The 18,258-nt window shown below is 39.0% G+C and overlaps 1 protein-coding gene across 3 annotated transcripts in view; it reads right to left on the reverse strand.

The window, feature by feature from the left end:
• Window positions 1-18,258, reverse strand: part of katnb1 (katanin p80 (WD repeat containing) subunit B 1) — a 77,362-nt gene that overhangs the window by 35,885 nt on the left and 23,219 nt on the right. For all 3 annotated transcript variants that reach the window (XM_043707274.1, XM_043707275.1, XM_043707276.1), the window contains 4 exons: window positions 18,131-18,202; window positions 16,027-16,177; window positions 10,777-10,964; window positions 5,320-5,453 (listed from right to left, as the gene is read on the reverse strand). In XM_043707274.1, coding sequence (XP_043563209.1) covers window positions 5,320-5,453; window positions 10,777-10,964; window positions 16,027-16,177; window positions 18,131-18,202 — 545 coding nt within the window. The remainder of the gene's footprint in view (window positions 1-5,319; window positions 5,454-10,776; window positions 10,965-16,026; window positions 16,178-18,130; window positions 18,203-18,258) is intronic.

Consider the following 18,258-nt stretch of genomic DNA (forward strand, 5'->3'; position numbering starts at 1 on the left):
GAAGGGATTCAAGGGCGGAGGAGCGGGAAGTGGAGGAGATGCGGTGGATAGCATCGTCAACCACGTCTGAGGGGAAATTGCGGTCTTTGAAGAAGGAGGCCATCTGGGTTGTTCGGTATTTGAATTAGTCCTCCTGGGAGCAGATGCGGCGGAGGCGAAGGAATTAGGAATATGGGATGGCGTTTTTACAGGGAGCAGGGTGGGAGGTGGTGTAATCTAGGGAGCTGTGGGAGTCAGTCGGTTTATAATAAACGTCCGTGTTGAGTCGGTCTTCCGAGATAGAAATAGAGAGGTCTAGGAAGGGGAGGGAGGAGTCTGAGACGGTCCAGGTAAATTTGAAGTCGGGGTGGAAGGTGTTAGAAAAGAGGTAGGGGTGGAAGGTGTTTCTTGGGCATTGCGACAGTTTCTGAGGAAGTTAGGATCAATATAGACCAAATACAACACCTTTTCAGGCAGGTTTGCTCAAGCTATCAGGAATAATTTAAACTAAAGTGACAGAGGTTGGGCGGAGAGCCCTGATTCAGAAAAAGAAAAACAAAACTGGAAGTGGAAGGCAGATTATCCAGAGTATTTTGAAAAGTAGAGCACACGTTGGAAAATAGAATAAAAGAGTTTGTTTGATTTTAATGATAAATACCTAAATGCATCAGTATAGTGAATAAGAAGATAAGTGGATGACACAGACCAATATGCAAAAGTTCCAGAGTAGCATTTAACGTGCATTGTTACATGGATTATACATGAAGTAGAGAGATTAAAAAGTAGCAGGGGTGACAATGTTGACTAAAGTAACAATTAAAGTGTTGAAGTGGGTGACATGGCAGAAAGATTATCAAATTATGCTATATTGGCTGAAGGAAGGAACAAAGATGCAACACTTCTGAATGTATATAACAAATCTCTAAACAAAGGGAATTTGTAGGCACACCATGGGCGGCACGGTGGCACAGTGGTTAGCACTGCTGCCTCACAGCGCCAGAGACCCGGGGTTTCCTCCGGGTGCTCAGGTTTCCTCCCACAGTCACAAAGATGTGCGGGTCAGGTGAAAGGGGTGTTAGGTTAAAGGGGTAAATGTAGGGGTATGGGTGGGTTGCGCTTCGGCGGGTCGGTGTGGACTTGTTGGGCCGAAGGGCCTGTTTCCACATGGTAAGTAATCTAATCTAATCTAATCTAATTTCTGACAAAAGCCAAAATAGGGAGTAGCAGCAAGGGATTTCAATTACCTTAATATTAACTGAGATAGCCATTTTAGGGTGGCACGGTGGCTCAGTGGTTAGCACTGCAGCCTCACAGCTCCGGTTTCCTCCCGCATTCCAAAAAGATGAGCAGGTTAAGTGAATTGGCCATGCTAAATTGCCCATTGTGTTAGGTGCATTAGTTAGGGATAAATGTAGGGAAGTGAGTCGGGTATGTTAATCTTCAGAGCGTTGGTGTGGACTTATTGGGCCGAAGGGCCGGTTTCCACACTGTAGGGAACCTAATCTAATCTAAAATAGAAAAGGATACAGAATTCATGCAAAGCATTCATAAGGACTTTCAGCAAATCAAAGTAGTCAGGTTGGTGAGAAGAGATCTGGATTTAGCTTTAAAGATTGAAGCTAGGAACATGAAAAAAGTATGAAGTGGGAAAAAACTGTGGTAGTGCAGAGTTAAATTTACCATATTTTTGAAAGAAGATAAAATTGAAATAAAGATTTTCAATTGGGCAAGGGCCAATTCAAATAGACTTAGAAGTGATTTAGCAAACCTGAACTGGAAACAACTTAGTGAAGGTAAATCTGTATTAAATCAATGGGAGGCATAAGAGAAGGAGATTTAAAATGTTTCAGGATAAACATGTTCTCACAAAGAAAACAAATGGAATAACCAAACCTAGAGCTGGTTAACAAGATTAAGTGCAAGATAAGGCAAAAAGGGGCAGCTTACGTCAGACAAGAGCTAATACTCCAGATAGCCTAGGAGAAAACAAAATGTTAGTGAAAGAGAGATTAAGAGAAAAAAACAAAGAGGGCATTAAAAATACAGGCAAATAAAAATCAATGAAATCCAAAAGGTGTTTTATAAGTACACAGTGAGCAAGAAGATAACCTGTGAGTGAAGATGGAGGATGTCGATAAAATACTTCATAAAAACTCTTCAGCTGTCCTTACAAAAGTGGGATAAGACAGTGATGTCACAGTTACAGAAAAACAGTGTAAAATATTGGATGGGATGAATATTGTTAGAGAGGAAGCAATAAAGGGTTTGATGTCTTTGAAAATAGATAAATTGCCATTTCCATGTTAAGTAGATTAAATTAACAAAGAATTGCAGATGCTGGAAATCTGAAACAAAAACAAAAATTGATGGAGAAAGTCAACAGGTGTGTCACAGTTATTGAGTAATAGAGTCATACAGAAGATAAAGAGACTCTTTGGCCCATCATATCTATGCAGACCAACAAACAGCAAAATAATCCTATTTACCTGTACTTAGTTCACAGCCTACCATACCTGACATTTTAAGTACTCGTCCAGATGCTTCTTAAATGTTAAGGGAGTATCTGCATCCACCACCCTCTTAGACAGCATGTTCTATTTGTCTATCAACCCCTTAATAAAACAAAAACTTTCCTCAGATCTTCTCTAAACTTCTTGTTCCTCACCTTAAACTTATGCACTCTGGTCTTAGACATGTCTGCTATGGGGAAGAGATTCGCACGATTCACTCAGTCTATGTCACTCAATTTTGTACATCTCCAATCAGAGCACCTCCTGCCACCCAACCATCTCCAAAGTCTTCTGCTCCAAGGAAAACAAATGAAACCTATCCAACTCTCTTTGCAACACACTTTCATCTAAGGCAACATTCTGTATCTTCTCTGCACTTTCTCCAGTGCAATCACGTCCTTCTGGTCCTTATGGCAACCAAAATTGCACAGCATTCCACCTGTTCCTAACCAATGTTTAATAGACTTGTAACCAGGCTTCCTTGCTCTGCGATCTATTACCCAGCTAATAAAGGAAAGCATCCCTTATGCCTTCTTCACCAACTTATCCATCTGTGCTGACACCTTTGGATCTAAGGATTTGTACAGCAAAGTCCCTTTGATCCTCAGTACTCCCTAGGGACCGAGCATTCATTGTGTAGATCTCCCAAAATGCATCACCTTGCACCTATCAGGATTAAATGCCATCTGCCACTGCTCTGCCTAATTTACCAACTGATCAATATTGGACCATAGCCTGAGACCATCGCCCTTTCTAACACCATCACCACCAATTTTTATGTCGTCTGCAAACTTACTAATTGTACTTTCTACATTCACATCCAAGTTGTTAATGTACATAACAAACAGCAAGGGTCCCAGCACTGATTCCTGTGGTACACTGTTGATCATGGGCTTCCAATTACCTCCATCATCTCCTTTTGACTCCTATCCACAAGCCAATTTTGGATTCAGTTTGCTAATCTGTCTTGGATCCCATGGGCTCTTACCTTTTGGACTAGCTTTCCACATGGGACTTTGTCAAAGGTCCATGCAAACCACATCAACAGCATTACCCTCATCAATTTAGTTACCTTTCTGAAAAAAAAACTGGCAGCACCTGTGGACAGAAAGCAGAGTTAACATTTCAGGTCCAGTGACCCTTCTGGGAAATTTCTTCAGTTGCTCATTGATGCTGCCAGACTTGCTGAATTTCTCCAGCAATTTCTGTTTTTGTTCCAAATTAAGTAGATCCCAGATATTTAAAAGGAAAGAAAGAAATTGTAGTGGATCGAGTCATCATAGTTCGATTCCCCCCGACTACAGTTGTGATGCCAATAAATTGGAGATTGCACAGTGATTTAAAATGGAAAGAGATAATTCCAGCACAAGGTCAGTTAGTTTAACTCTGGCACCAATGAGTTGGATCAAAAGGTCTGTTTCTGTGCTGTATAACACTATAATTATAGGAAACAATTCTGAAAGACAATTACAAATTATTTAAAAGTAAAACATAGACTAATACAGGCAATTGGAATTTGTTAAAGTACGTTCATGTCTGACCAACCTGTTCATATTTTTGTTTGAAGTGACATGCAGCACTGACAATGATAACGTCGTAGATATAACCTACATGAATTTTAACAAGGTTCTTGACAAGGTCTCACTTGGGCTGATCAAACAATTTAAAGACCTTGGATCCAAAATTAGCTTAGTATCAGGAAGCAATGGGTACTTGACTGATACGTGCTTTAAGACAAGAAACTGGTACCCAGTGGGATTCCTCAGGGTTCATTACTCAGTTCCTTGCAGTTCGTAGTTTACATTCATGATTCAGACTCAGCTGTAGTAGTTTACAGATGATACAAAAATTGATTGTTTGGTTGATAGTGAGGAGGAAAGCTGTCGACTGAAAGAAGGTATAGAATGCTCTGATAGTTGGAGATGAAGGTTTAAAAACATGTGGAATTCAATTCAGAGAAGTATGAGGTAAGCATTTTGGAAGTGTAACTAGATAAGGTACTCACAATAAATGGAAAGATTCTGAGCAGTATGAAAAAACAAGAACGAACCTTGAAGTGCATTGCCAAGATTCTGAAAGGTAGCATGACAGATCGCGTGATTAAGCATGTGTATGTCTTGTTTTTTTTAAATAGCCAAGGCACTGAATGCGTGAGGAGCTTGAGCAAGAATTGTTTACAACACCAGTTAGACCTCAATTTGCACATATTAAATTCAGTTCTTGTAACCACATTATAGTAAGATCACATCTTTTCCATAAAGTACACAGAAGATTTCCAAAGAGTGTCTTATATATGGAAGAAAGGCTGGATGGCTAAGGTTGTTTTCCTTGGAATAGGAAAAGAATAGGATTCAACCTAAGTGGTAAAGAATTAAAGGGAAAAGGAGGAAACTTTTTTTTTTACTAACAGAATGATAAGAATCTCAATTTCACTGCCTGAATAGGCGAAAAAAGAATAAACTCTCACCACATTTTTAAAAATACTTCATGTCCAATTGACGAGGAATGACATACAAAATGACATACCTATGCAGGAAAATCGGGTTAGACTGGGTAGCTCTTTGTCAACCAGCATGCATGCAATGTGCCAATGGTTTTCTTTGTCAGAGACCTTTCATGATTTCTATGAAAATATCACCATTTTTACCTGATAAGGTGAGTAACACGACAGGTGATCTTGACAGAAAATGTTTCCACAACAAATGGTCTCCAGATATGACAGCTTCTCAGAAACTAGGCAGATTCCATAAATCCTCAATATGGTTATTCACTGGAACAGTTTAAATAAATGCATAATATTCAGAAACAGATAAAATGATTTCATACTAACCAATGGCATTTTGTGGTTGAAAGATCTCCTTGTATTCCTCTGGATTTCGAATTTCTGCTGTTGATTCTTTGTCATCCTTCTCTTCTTCCCCACTTGGAATGCGCCCTTCACTCTCTGGCTCCTCTTTTACTTTACTATAGAGACAAAATAGTTTCCACTTGTTGATAAGAGGTTGGGGGTGGGGAGGGTGTGTGTGTGTGTGTGTGTGTGTGTCTGTGTCTGTGTCTATATGCGCAGAGGATAGGTAAAACTATATCAGCTGAAGAAAGCTCTTAAAATAACCAGAGGATTTTATCCCAAAAGTATTTGATCCATTATCCATGAGAACTGACCCTAAGTAGCCTAGGAAGTCAAATGGGTCTTTTGACCCCGTGATTTGATATGATCAAACAGACCCATAATTAAATATGATCAAAATCTCCCAGTGTTTAAAGTAGGACTTCAGTTGAGTACACAATGTTGGCATATTACCTTCCTCACACAATTAGACCATAGACAAAGAAAAAAATCAAAGAGTAGACACAAGGCAACAGAGAACAGTATTAATATGGAAAATAATAAATAGACTGAATAGAAAAGACAGTACAAATCTAAGAGTAAATCAACAGATGAGGGTAGAGGTTAAAAATTAACAGAAGGACAAAAATAAATGTTCACTATTTGAGTGCATGCAGCATTCAAAAAAAAAACTGCTGAACTGACAATGTAGGCAGAAATAAATAAGTACAATTTGACATTTTTTTGTGGGGGATTGGGTAGACTGTTAATTAGTAAGAGTACCAGCCCAATAGAGGGATGACCCAAGTTCAGGATACCACATTGTAGAAGGCACTTGGATAAAAATGAGAAATAATAAAGTTGAAATAATTTGTCTCCCATAACAGTAACCATGCAAGAGGACAGAGGATAAAGAAAGCAGTAAGGGGAGCTGTTAAAAAAGTATGGTAATAATAATGAGGAATGATATGAGATGTTTATACAGTGTTTGTGGGATAGTTTTTAGAACAGTATACTTAAGGAGCTAACTAGAAAGCAAGCTACAGTAGACATAGCATTGTGCAACATGGTTAACAATTTCAGTGATAATGTACTTAGGTAACAGTGAACATAAGAGATTAGATTTTACATTCAGTTTGAGGGAGAGAAGAATAGGTCCAAAACAAGTATTCTAAACTTAAGAAAGGATAAATTTGAGGACACAGAAGTAGAGCTAGCTGAAGTGAATTTACAAATTAGGTTAAGGGATAGGTAATAGAGATACAGTGACACACATTTGAGGGAATATTTCACAGTACACAAAATAGATACAGTCCAAAGAGAAATATAAATACTGAGGTAAGGACCCACCATCCTTGGTGAACTAAAAACATTAAAGATCATATCAAACTCGAAGAAAAAGCAGTTTTGTGCGAGGATGGGTGGTAGGTCACAAAGGTGAACAAAACACAAAAAGCAAACAATAACAAAGATGAATAAGGAGAGAAAAAAAGTTAAGAAAATCTAGCCATAAATGTAAGAGCTTCTGTTGATATCTAAAAAAAAGAACAAATTGAGCTTTAGTCCTGTACAGAATGAGTGTGGAGATTAACAAAAGAAAATAAGGTGATGACGGATGAACTGAAGAAATCAGGAAATGTCAGAGAAAGGGGGAAACTCAAGAAAATTACAAACCACCAAAAAGTGATACTGAGCAAATTGCTGGAGCTGCAGGTTGACAAGATCTCAGCCTTCATAATCTTCATCTCTAGTATTACAACTGTACTGGTGGTGGGGGGGTTAGAAAGAAACAGAGATGCTAATAATCAAGCCCCACTACTTCACAAGTCACACCATTAGTATGAATATTTAAATGCATCAAAATGGCCATTTGGTATTACTATCCAGAATAAAAAGAAATTCCACCAGACTTATTCAATAAACTCAAAATAATTTGTCTAGTATAACAAAACCTATTTTAAAACAAAGTTAAAAATCACACAACACCAGGTTATAGTCCAACAGGTTTAATTGGAAGCACACTAGCTTTCGGAGCGATGCTCCTTCATCAGGTGTTTGTGGAGGGCTCGATCGTAACACAGAATTTATAGCAAAAATTTGCAGTGTGATGTAACTGAAATTATACATTGAAAAATTGATTGTCTGTTAAGCCTTTCATCTGTTAGAATACAGTGATAGTTTCACTTCTTTACATCACACTGCAAATTATGTCTGTCCGGGGTGGGGGTTGTGAGTGTGAGAAAGTGTGTGTGTGTGTGTGTGTGTGTGCAGGGTGTCTTAAGTCTGTGAGGGGTGCATATGAGAGTGTGGGAGTGTGTGTGTCTATAAGGGTGTGTGTGGGTGTCTGTGTGTACCTGTGTCCATGTGTATGTGAGAGTATGTGTGTGTAGGAATCTGTGTGGGTGTGTGTGTAGTGCAATGGTGATCACCTGTAATGTGACATAAAACAAGTGACAAACACTTAATATCTAAAATATAATGCAGAATTAGAACTATTGTCCCCCTTTTAAACCCAAACGTATGCACTCATAGGACAGCAATGATTCTGCAGAGATGATATTTTACAAAAAAATGGAATGCAACTGGTTATCAACCAATGATCTATGAAAGGGAAGGTAGAAGTTGATGACTCCTTGCAGTTCCCAAGCTTCTTGTTAACAAACTCGAATCACCAACAGTCATTTACTAATGAACATCTTTTAAATAGAAGTTTCAGTTTGACTGATAATCAAACTGGTTCCAGGTTTTTGAAAAGCGATCATATCTCAGCTTCTCAGAGTTTGCAAGGGAGTAAAAATACTGAGGAGAGAAAAAAAAAAGGAGATCCTGCAACCTTCCAAACTTTACCTTTGGTTCTCCTTCTCAAGCTCTCTAGATGTTTCAAACAGAAGCCAAACCAGCAAGGATTAGCACATAGGCAGGTGTGTCAGCAATTACAGGCAATCTAACCTTTTTATTCCAGAAAATGTCCCACCAACTCAATATGCTCCAGTTCTTCACATTGTCCAGAAATGCTTGTATTCCCAACACCAGATTCTTTTAAAAAAAAAAATTGCTATTGAGATAGTTCATGCACCTGTTTTAATTTTCCATCATTCCCTAAATTCAGGGTAGGTTCCAGTGGATTGAAAATGAACAAATATAGTTCCTACATTTGAAAAAGGGATGGTTAACAGAAAATGGAAAACCATAGGTCAAATAGCTTAACATATCTCATAGGGAAAATGCTGTAAGCTATTGTTAAAGATTTTAAAGACATAGAGATGGGTTAGCTTCTGCTTTGCAAGATGTAATGAGTTGTGTGTTACAGGGATCAGTGCTGGAACTTTAAAAAAAAATTATGTAAATTACTTTGATGGAGGGACTAAAGGCAAGGTTGTGAAATTTGCTACTGATCCAAAGACAGGTAAGAAAGTTGTGAAGAGGACATATGGATAGGTTAAATGAGTGGAAGGTCTAGCAAATGGAATATAACATGGGAAAGTGCATAATTGTAAATTGGCTGGAAGAATTTAAAAATCTTATATAAAAGGTGAGAGTTTGCAGAGGGATGTGGATTTCCTATTGTACAAATTGCAAAAGGTTGGTATACAAGTACTGCAAATAATTAGGAGTTAATAGAATGTTATTGTTTGAGGGAGATTGAATGTAGAATCGCAGAATTGCTATGGTGCAGAAGGAAGCCATTCGTCCTATTGTGGTTGCGCCAAGTCTTCAAGTAAGCATCATTACCAAGATCCAAGCTTTTGCTTTTGTTCCATAGCCTTACACACTATTTCTATCTAAATAATCATCCAACATTCTCTTGAATGCCTCAATTGAACATGCCTCAACCAAATTTCTAGGCAGTACATTCCATCCGCCATCTACTCACTGTGAGAATCTCATCACCCTTGCCTCTTTTCCATGGCAATTTCAATCTATGCCAAGTTGTCATTCTTCCTTTTTGGAGTGGGAACTTCTCCCCATCTACTCTATCCAAGCTGAGCATGATTTTGAAAACCCCCAACTCTCAGTCTTCTTCTTTCCAGAACAGACTCAAATTCTTTGATCTAAAGCAAAAGTAGATATAAATCTAGACTGTCCAACCTTTTCTCAAAAGACAACCCACACACACGAGTTATTACTCCAGTAAACTTCTCCTTCAGTCAGACAGAGCACCAAGTCAGATCACATTTGGAGTCCTGTGTATAATATTGATCTGATTTATTATTGCCACATCCACAGAGATAGTGAAAGGTATTGTTTTGCATGCTATGCAAACAAATCAACCTTATGTGAGTATATCAGGGTAAAAGAACAGAATATAGTATTAAAGCCGCAAAGAAGATGTAGAGAAAGATCAATTCTAATATACGAAGGTCCATTCATAAGTCTGAATACAGCAGAGATGATGATGTTCTTGAATCTGTTGGTACTTGTTTTTAAACTTTTGAACCTTCTGCCCATTGGAAGAGGGTGTAAGAGAGCATTACCAGAGTGGGAGGAGTCTTAGATTACATTGGCTGCTTTTCCCAAAGCACTGGGAAGTGCACACAGTCAACAGAAGGAAGGCTAAATTTCATGACAGATTGGGCTGCGTTCACAACTTTGTAATTTCTTGCAGTCTTGGCCAAATCAGTTGTCATACCAAGCTGTAATTTATCTATAGTGCATACATAAAAATTGCAAAGGACATTCCAAATTTCCTTAGCTTTCTGAGTAAGTAGAAGCATTGTCATGCTTTTTTGACTGTAGTGCCGATGTGGATGGACCAGGACAGATCGTTGGTGATATTTACTCTAAGGAACTTGAAACTCTCAACCACCTCGCCCTTAGCATCATTGATACAGACTAGGGCCTGTCCTCTACTCCCTGAAACTGATGACCAGCTCCTTCATTCAGGGAAGAGATTGTTGTCTTTATACCATACTATTAAGCTTTCCATCTCTTTCCTCTAGTCTGTCTCATCATTGTTTCAGATTGGTTTTTTTTTAAGGAGAATCTAAGTGTTGAACTGAAGTCAAAATTAACCTGCTTGCGGTGCAATTCAGATGCAACTCTAGTCTCAGAATAAAAGACAAAATTGTGACAATGAAAATGTTGTCAGACACAAAACTCTTGCTGAAATACTCAGTATAAAGGGACATGTAAGGAAAGCAGAAATGCAGATGCACTTTTCTTTAAGACTCACAGTAGAGTCCCTTTGGGCTTTCAAGGAACTTGCGCAAAGCTAAACCATTGACTGGTATAGGAACAACAGACAAAACAACAAAAAAGAAGAAAGCCTAGAATTGAACAATCTGAAGTTGCAATGATCCAGCAAAATTTGTTTTTGTTTGTTTCAGATCTCCATTCGCAGTTTTTTTTGTCTTATTACACAAAACTTGTATAATGTGCTCATTTGAATAATGAAAAACTCTTGCAGCTTGTAGAACTCATGAGACTTTTGCCTCTCAACTGAACAAAATGTAGTCGTACCTTTGTGGCCTACTGCAGGTAGTTAGTGGTCTCTCATAGTTGCGTCTGAGCACTGCTCCTTTTGTCACCGGTAGATTGTACAGTTTTTCATCCTCAACTACACCTTGGACAATAGAACCAGTCTTCTTCACACGATTCAGATCCACTACAAATGTCGAGACCGTCACCTGACTGAATGAAGCTCCAATCTATTATGTAAATAAAACATCAAATTAATTGGAATAGAACTCGTGCAGTAAACTGTAGAGGAGAGCGCGTGACTTTTTTGCATGAGACCTTCTCAATATCTAAACCATCTGAGGCATTGTAATATTACGTGAAGGACCATGGAAGCTCCATTGAGGTTAATGCCTAATACATCCCAGACAGTCATATAGCAAACCTACCAGGGAGGCCATGGTTCCTCAGGTGCCTCTGTTACAAAATTTTGCCCACATGTTTATCAAAGGGAAGGCTGGACCTTCCACTCCCTCTTTATCTATCATTTGCCTTTTTCCCTGTGGGCCTCCAAACTTGTTCTCTTGAATGGAACTACTCAATCAGCCTCTATTATATTCTCAGGCAGTGCTTTCCAGATGTCAAACCCTAACTGCAAAAAGAAATTCCCTGCACTACCACTGTTTCTCTTACAAATTACCTCAAATTGTTGTCCTTTGTTTCTCTTTCCCCTATGACTGTCCATTTTAAATATCGCTATAAAATCTCATATGAAGAATCGTACCAAACTCAAAATGTTCACTATTTCTCTCAGATGCTGTCAACCTTAGTTTCTCAGCACTTTCTGTTTTTATCTCTGTTTTCTAGCATCTATTGTAACGTGATATTACTCTTCTAAGTGTTTCTTTCTGCAAGATCAACCCTGTTTCTGCAATCAATCTTGGTAATTGAAGTACCTAATCTCTGGAATAACTATCATGACTTTTTTCTGCCCCTTCTTAAATGTCTTGACTTCATTTGTAAAGCGTCGTGCCCAAAACCAACTACAATAGCTCACATGAGGCTGAAGTTGCCAAACATGTGTTTTATAACAGACTTATTTTAAAGCACTGCAACAGACTCACGTCCTCTGCATGTATAACTCTCACTGAATTGTCCTCTGGGACCAAATCAAGATTGGCCTGTTCATTCTCACCCTGACTGTATCCAAGAGATTGTTGGATGATGGATTAAGACACTATCAGTACAGAGGTGCTCTTGCTGACTGCAATATGAGTAAAAGCTCATCTTGGGGATTGAATATCACACAAAGGTTGAAAAACTATTTGACTCAGTCTCAGACAGTTGCCAGGGAAAGGGTTGCAATTAATAGTGAGGTAGCGGGGTTTGTAGTCAAGATGAAAGAAAATGGTTTCAATCTTCCCTATACCAAAAAAAAAGTCTGATAATATAACATAGAGACAGTGGCGCATATCAAGGCAGGTTGTGGTGAGGTTGTCGTTAATTATCTGGAAACTGACATGTTTTGGATGATGTTGCTGAAAGGCAACATGCCAGTGAGAAATAGTGGCTGCAAGGAGGATGCAGTGATCAACTGTGTCAGACCATGTCTTCACCTCAACCTTTCTTTCTGTAGCCCATTAAAACTTTTCTTCTTTCTCACAATGGCCAGTTCCCTGCTTTGACCTTTACCTCTGCTCCCTTAAGGTCAAAGGATATGGGCATGAATGGATATCAGGTACAAATAGCTTAGCCATTCACAATATGGCTGGACCACAAAGTATTGTTTTTGTCTACAAAAATAAATTTCCATCCCAGGAGTGCAAAGCCAACCACTGGTTTCATTTCTTTCCTGCAAGCCATCTCCCTCAAACAACTTTCTCCGGTCTTCTCCAATGACAGGTGACAGATTAGATTAGATTACATTACAGTGTGGAAACAGGCCCTTCGGCCCAACAAGTCCACACCGACCCGCCGAAGCGAAACCCACCCATACCCCTACATTTACCCCTTACCTAACACTACGGGCAATTTAGCATGGCCAATTCACCTAACCTGCACATCTTTGGACTGTGGGAGGAAACCGGAGCACCCGGAGGAAACCCACGCAGACACGGGGAGAACGTGCAAACTCCACACAGTCAGTCGCCTGAGGCGGGAATTGAACCCGGGTCTCAGGCGCTGTGAGGCAGCAGTGCTAACCACTGTGCCACCGTGCCACCCACTGATGTTCAGGGATTTCTGTCATTAGGATTGAGACCATCTGCATTTATCACCTGCCCAAGTTCACCTGGTGAAACTTTATTTTTGAATCACCTATGGCCAACTCAATTTGTTTTTCACACTTTTACTCCTATATTAACTTGCCCACAAGACCAACCTTTTTTTTTTGGATTTATTTCCATTAAAGTATAAAACCCTCAATTTCCTTTCTTGACTCCTTCAAATTTGCCACTAATGCCTTAATTTAAAAAAAAACTTGTGAATCCTCTATTCCTGTAAAGTATCACCTCATCTTGACCCTTCCTTTTTCACTTCAACAACCATGAACTTTTTTGCCTCCCAAATTAACGTCCATGTTTGAATCACTCAAATAAGGTTTCAAAGCCCATTATAGTTCCAAATCTTTTTGGAACTGTACCAAAGCTTTTATTGAAGTATATATGAAATCCTAACTGACTGTAAAAGTTAAACTATCCTCCCTCATCCCTCTCAACATACCTTTAGTTTCTGAAACTGTGGATTACATCATCTTTCTTGGAACCACCTATTTCTCACTAACATGCTGCTCTTTGGCAACATCCAAAACATGTCAGTTTCATGTTGAAATCAGTAGTTGGCTTTGCACTCCTGGGATGGAAATTTATTTTTGTAGTCACTAGCTCCATCTTGCCACCATGTATCTTGATCCCTCCACCATCACCATATTATCAGATAGAAAATTTATCCGACACTGGAGAGACTGAAATCATTATCCAGGTCCCAACCACAACTCCACTCCTTCACTATGGATTGCAACACTCTGTGGCAACTAAAACTGAATCAGACTGTTTATCAATCTCTGTGATATTCAACCCCAAGATCAGCTTTCAATCACACTGCCATACAGTCACCAAGACCAACTATTGACACCTTTGCCTCAGCTCATGTAATGGTCAAACCCTCATCCATGCCTTTGTCACTACCACATTTAGATATTTGAACGCAATCCTAGCTGGCCTCCCAAAATATATCCTCTTCAAACGGAAATAATTCAAAATGCGTCAGCATTGTCTTAATGCTCAAACAATATTCACCCATCATCGTCATAAAACTGTTCAGCACAGAAATGACTCTTCGATCCAACTCGTCCATGCCAATCATCAGTCATGGTTACTGACCTATGTTGGCTTCTGGCTAACAATGGCTCGAGTTTAAAATTCTCATTGCAGTTTCCAAATCACTCCACAACTTTGCCTCTCCTTTTCTTTGTTTGGAAGGTAAAGGGACGAGAGGACAACACAACGGGCACACTTTAATTTCAACTTTTAAGCACCCTTGATTTTAGCTGCACCACCACTAGTAACTCTGCTTTCAGCAGTCTAGACCCAAGCTCTGGAATACCCTCCCTGAACTTCTGCATCTCAGATTTCTCCTTGAAGAGACTCTTTACCTATCCAGCTGGACGTTTTTGATCACCTGTTCAAAAATATAATTTATGTCTTGCAGCATTCCTAAGACTTGCATTGGAACGCTTTATTATAGAAAGGTAGTACACCAATTCTGGTCTCCCTGCTACAGAAAGGATATTGTGAAACTCGAAAGCGTTCAGTAAAGATATACAAGGATGTTGCCTGGGTTGAAGGGCTTAAGTTATAGGAAAAGGTTGAATAGGCTGGGGCTATTTTCTTTGGAGCATCAGAGGCTAAGGGGTGACCTTACAGAGGTTTAGATAGGGTAAATTGACAAGGTCTTTTCTGCGGGGTCAGGGAGTCCAAAACTAGGGGGCATGGATTTAGGGTGAGAGGGGAAAGATTTCAAAGGGACCCAAGGGCCAACTCTTTCATGCAGAGGGTGGTACATGCATGGAATAAGCTGCCAGAGGAAGTGGTGGAGGCTAATACAATTGCACCTGGATAGATATGTGAATAGGAAGGGTTTGGAGGGATACAACTGGGTGCTGGCAGGTGGGACTAGATTGGGTTGGGATATCTGGTTGGCATGTACCAGTTGGACCAAAAGGTCTGTTGCTGTGCTGTACATCTCTATGACACTATTGACAAGTTGTTATTAAGGGAGGCACTTTAGCCAGAGTATGTGAAGAATTTCCCATGGAAACAAATACAAACTAAACACTAAGATTCAACTAATTTGTAATCCAGAGAATTAGTTCTACAATTATATGTTAATGCCTCTACTTTTCATCTTTTACATTTCTTTCTACTTTCACATGTTATGAAGGCGTAAGGTGTACTGTACCTTTAAGAGTTAAAATCTAGCCAGGACTTAGAGAAGCACACAGAGTACTGGAAAATTTAAATTATAAATTTGGTCAAACAGCTAGATTAGCTGGGTTGTCTGGAGACAAAAGAAACAAATTTGAATTTTGCCAGTTTAAATTATACCCCAAAATACCAAACACCAATCAAGTTTGAATTTGGTATTTTGACAATATTAACACCAATGAAACAATCCGATACTTTGGAGTATAAAACTGAAAAGATTTGAAGTTGGAGGAGAACTGCCAAAAGACCAACAGATATAGGCTGCTAGTCAGAACTGTCTGACAGATACTTGTCTGGAGAAGTTTGCGCAGAGGAGAAAATATCAACACTCAACTGGAGAGCAAATCTACAGAGGAAGATACAAAGAGAAGATTCGACAGCTGACTGGTTTTGACATGTGAATTATTTTGGAAAATCTTAATCGGGAGTTTAATTGGACGAGCATTGTAGAAGGGGGAGGTAAAAGATAGGTTAGAGAAAGGAGTTTTAAATAGTTGTCAATTAATTATTCTCTGTTAGATTCAAAAAATAAAATTTTTACTTTTTACTTTAAATAGTGACTTTTGGGAATAGTTCCTTGCCTCTAAGTTTCACAGATTACTGCACGGAATAAATCTTTTCGACGTTGCTGGTTGAAATCGTCGGGTGGGGCTGGGTGGTGGTTACCAATGTTGTAATACACAGTTGTGCAATTTCCTCTTGGCATCATAATTCTTATTAATATTAACATACACTGACAGTAGTCCTCATAAGAAATTTCATTACTTAAGGATTAAGGTTTCTCTGGGCAGTTCCCACAGCTCAATTCACATGCATGTATTTTACATACCAATTGATTGGAACAGATGGCAAGGTCTGCTGTTCTACCCCAGTTAACTTGCAGTACATCAAAACAGCGGGGAGGTTCCCAGCCATAAACATGCATAGAATCATGAGAACCACTATAGAGACAACACCCATCTGGGTTGAATAAGATGCACCTTAAAAAAAAAGGGAGAATGAGAAAAGAAAGATATTAGCTGAAGAACAGTTTCCTCAACTGAAACTCATTTCAATCCATCTAATTATTTCAAAGATGGGATCAATTTCATGACATTTCATTGAAAGTGATGACAAATGGTGCGATTTATTGTATTCTCTCCAATTAGTCAGAAAGAACATGGTGTTTAAAATAGACACTCAACCAACAGAAGAGGGCACCCTATACTAAAGCATACTTTCATCTATCACACTCGGTCACATAGATCTGGAAAGTTGGAGGTTGAACCTGAACGAAGTTACCCTTTCTCAGCTGGTGCAAAGGGAAGACATTACAATGACTTAATTGGCCCTGGGCTAGGAATGTGGAGGGAGGGGAAAAAAAAATTAACAAGGTCCCAAGCACAAAGCTCCACTGGAAAATTCATGTGTACAATCATAAGGATAGGAACAATCTTGCCTGAGTTATCACCTCTCAAAATAGATTACCAAACAGAGCCATGCAGGTAGAGTGCAATCACTTGAACAAGACTCTGGCAGGATGCTGGAATCCATGAAGCACAAATCACTATCTTCAGAAGGAGGGAAGTGGTAAACAGCAAGCAAATATATTTAAGCCACCAGAACCGGTTATTCTTTACTGGAAAACGGCAGGCTAAAACTCCAACAACATGCAGCATATACTATTGCAAAATTATCAGGTTGGTTACATAACAGAGAGAAGACTGAAGCCATTATCTCTAGTCTCTACCATAGACTCTACTCCCTCACCACTGGGGAAACAATGGCATAGTGGTAATGCTAGTAGTAACGCAGAGCCTATGCAGATACTCTGGGGAATCCCACGATGCATCTGGTGAAATTTAAATCCAGACCAATAAATTTGGTACGTAAAAGCTAGACAGTGTTAAAAATCCATCTCATCCACTAATGTCCTTTATGGAAGGAAACCTGCGAACTGGCTAATATGTCACTCCAGACTCTAGCTGTGAGGTTGATTCTCGGCAATGGCCTAGCACCCTCTTAAGGGAAAATAGGGATAGGCAGTAAATGATTGTCTTGCCAGCAATTTCCAAATTGACCTTTTTTTCCCTTTATGCATTCATTCAATCTCATGACCCTCAGATTATTGAGCTAAGAAAATGTAATTTTTCTTATGACCCTTGTAAAAGCTGATACTAGTTACAGTTCCTAAAATTCTCAAAATCAAATCTTGATCCTGAGGTTAATGATTCAATTTCACTTTAAATAGATAAATACTAATGAAACTAAGCATTGATAAAGTCTCAAAACCTTATGTTGGACAACAACGAAGGAAAAAACACATATCTTGCACTGCTGAAAGTGTTAATAATTAACATGTATTATTTACTGTTAGTGGTTTTTACTTCAATTCCACTGCTATAATCTTTTTTTAGATTTTACTTGGACCAAATCTAGCACATATTTCAACCCTTTGGAAATGTTACCATTTAAAAATCAACACCAGAACATTTGGTTTGAAATGTTGGTGTAAAAATTCAGCTGTTTATGAAAGATGTGGAAATCTGAAATAGAAACAGAAAATGCCAGACCTACTCAGATAAAACAATGTCTATGAGACAGAAACAGCCATTATTTTAGTTCAATTATCTTCCGATATGAAGGTCAGCATCCTGAATTGTTTCACTATTTCTTTCTCCACAGGTGTTGCCTAACCTAACTGTTTCTAGCATCTTGTTTGATTGTATACTTTCATGGTATATTTGTGATATGGACACGTTATCACCAATCCACAAAATATTAACTTCCAAATGCAAAACCACTACCCCTTCAAAATTAAGCATGACTGTCAAGTAGTGTTTGCAGCCACTACCCATCTCCTGCAACATATACGCATTCACCGTTCCCGAGAAAACATCAAGCTGCAATGCCATTTGTTAACACACCAATCTTGTCATTAAAGCCCCTCATACCTGACAGGAGTGCTCTCCACTTCCGTGCAGCTCACCATTTTAAACTTTTCTAGATCCCAAAACTTTATCGTTCTGAAAATATGAAGGAAAACAAGGAATAAGTCCTTGTAGGACTTCAATTCAAAGTA

This window comes from Chiloscyllium plagiosum, chromosome 17 (genome assembly GCF_004010195.1).
Source record: "Chiloscyllium plagiosum isolate BGI_BamShark_2017 chromosome 17, ASM401019v2, whole genome shotgun sequence".
In the NCBI taxonomy this organism is placed as follows: domain Eukaryota; kingdom Metazoa; phylum Chordata; class Chondrichthyes; order Orectolobiformes; family Hemiscylliidae; genus Chiloscyllium; species Chiloscyllium plagiosum.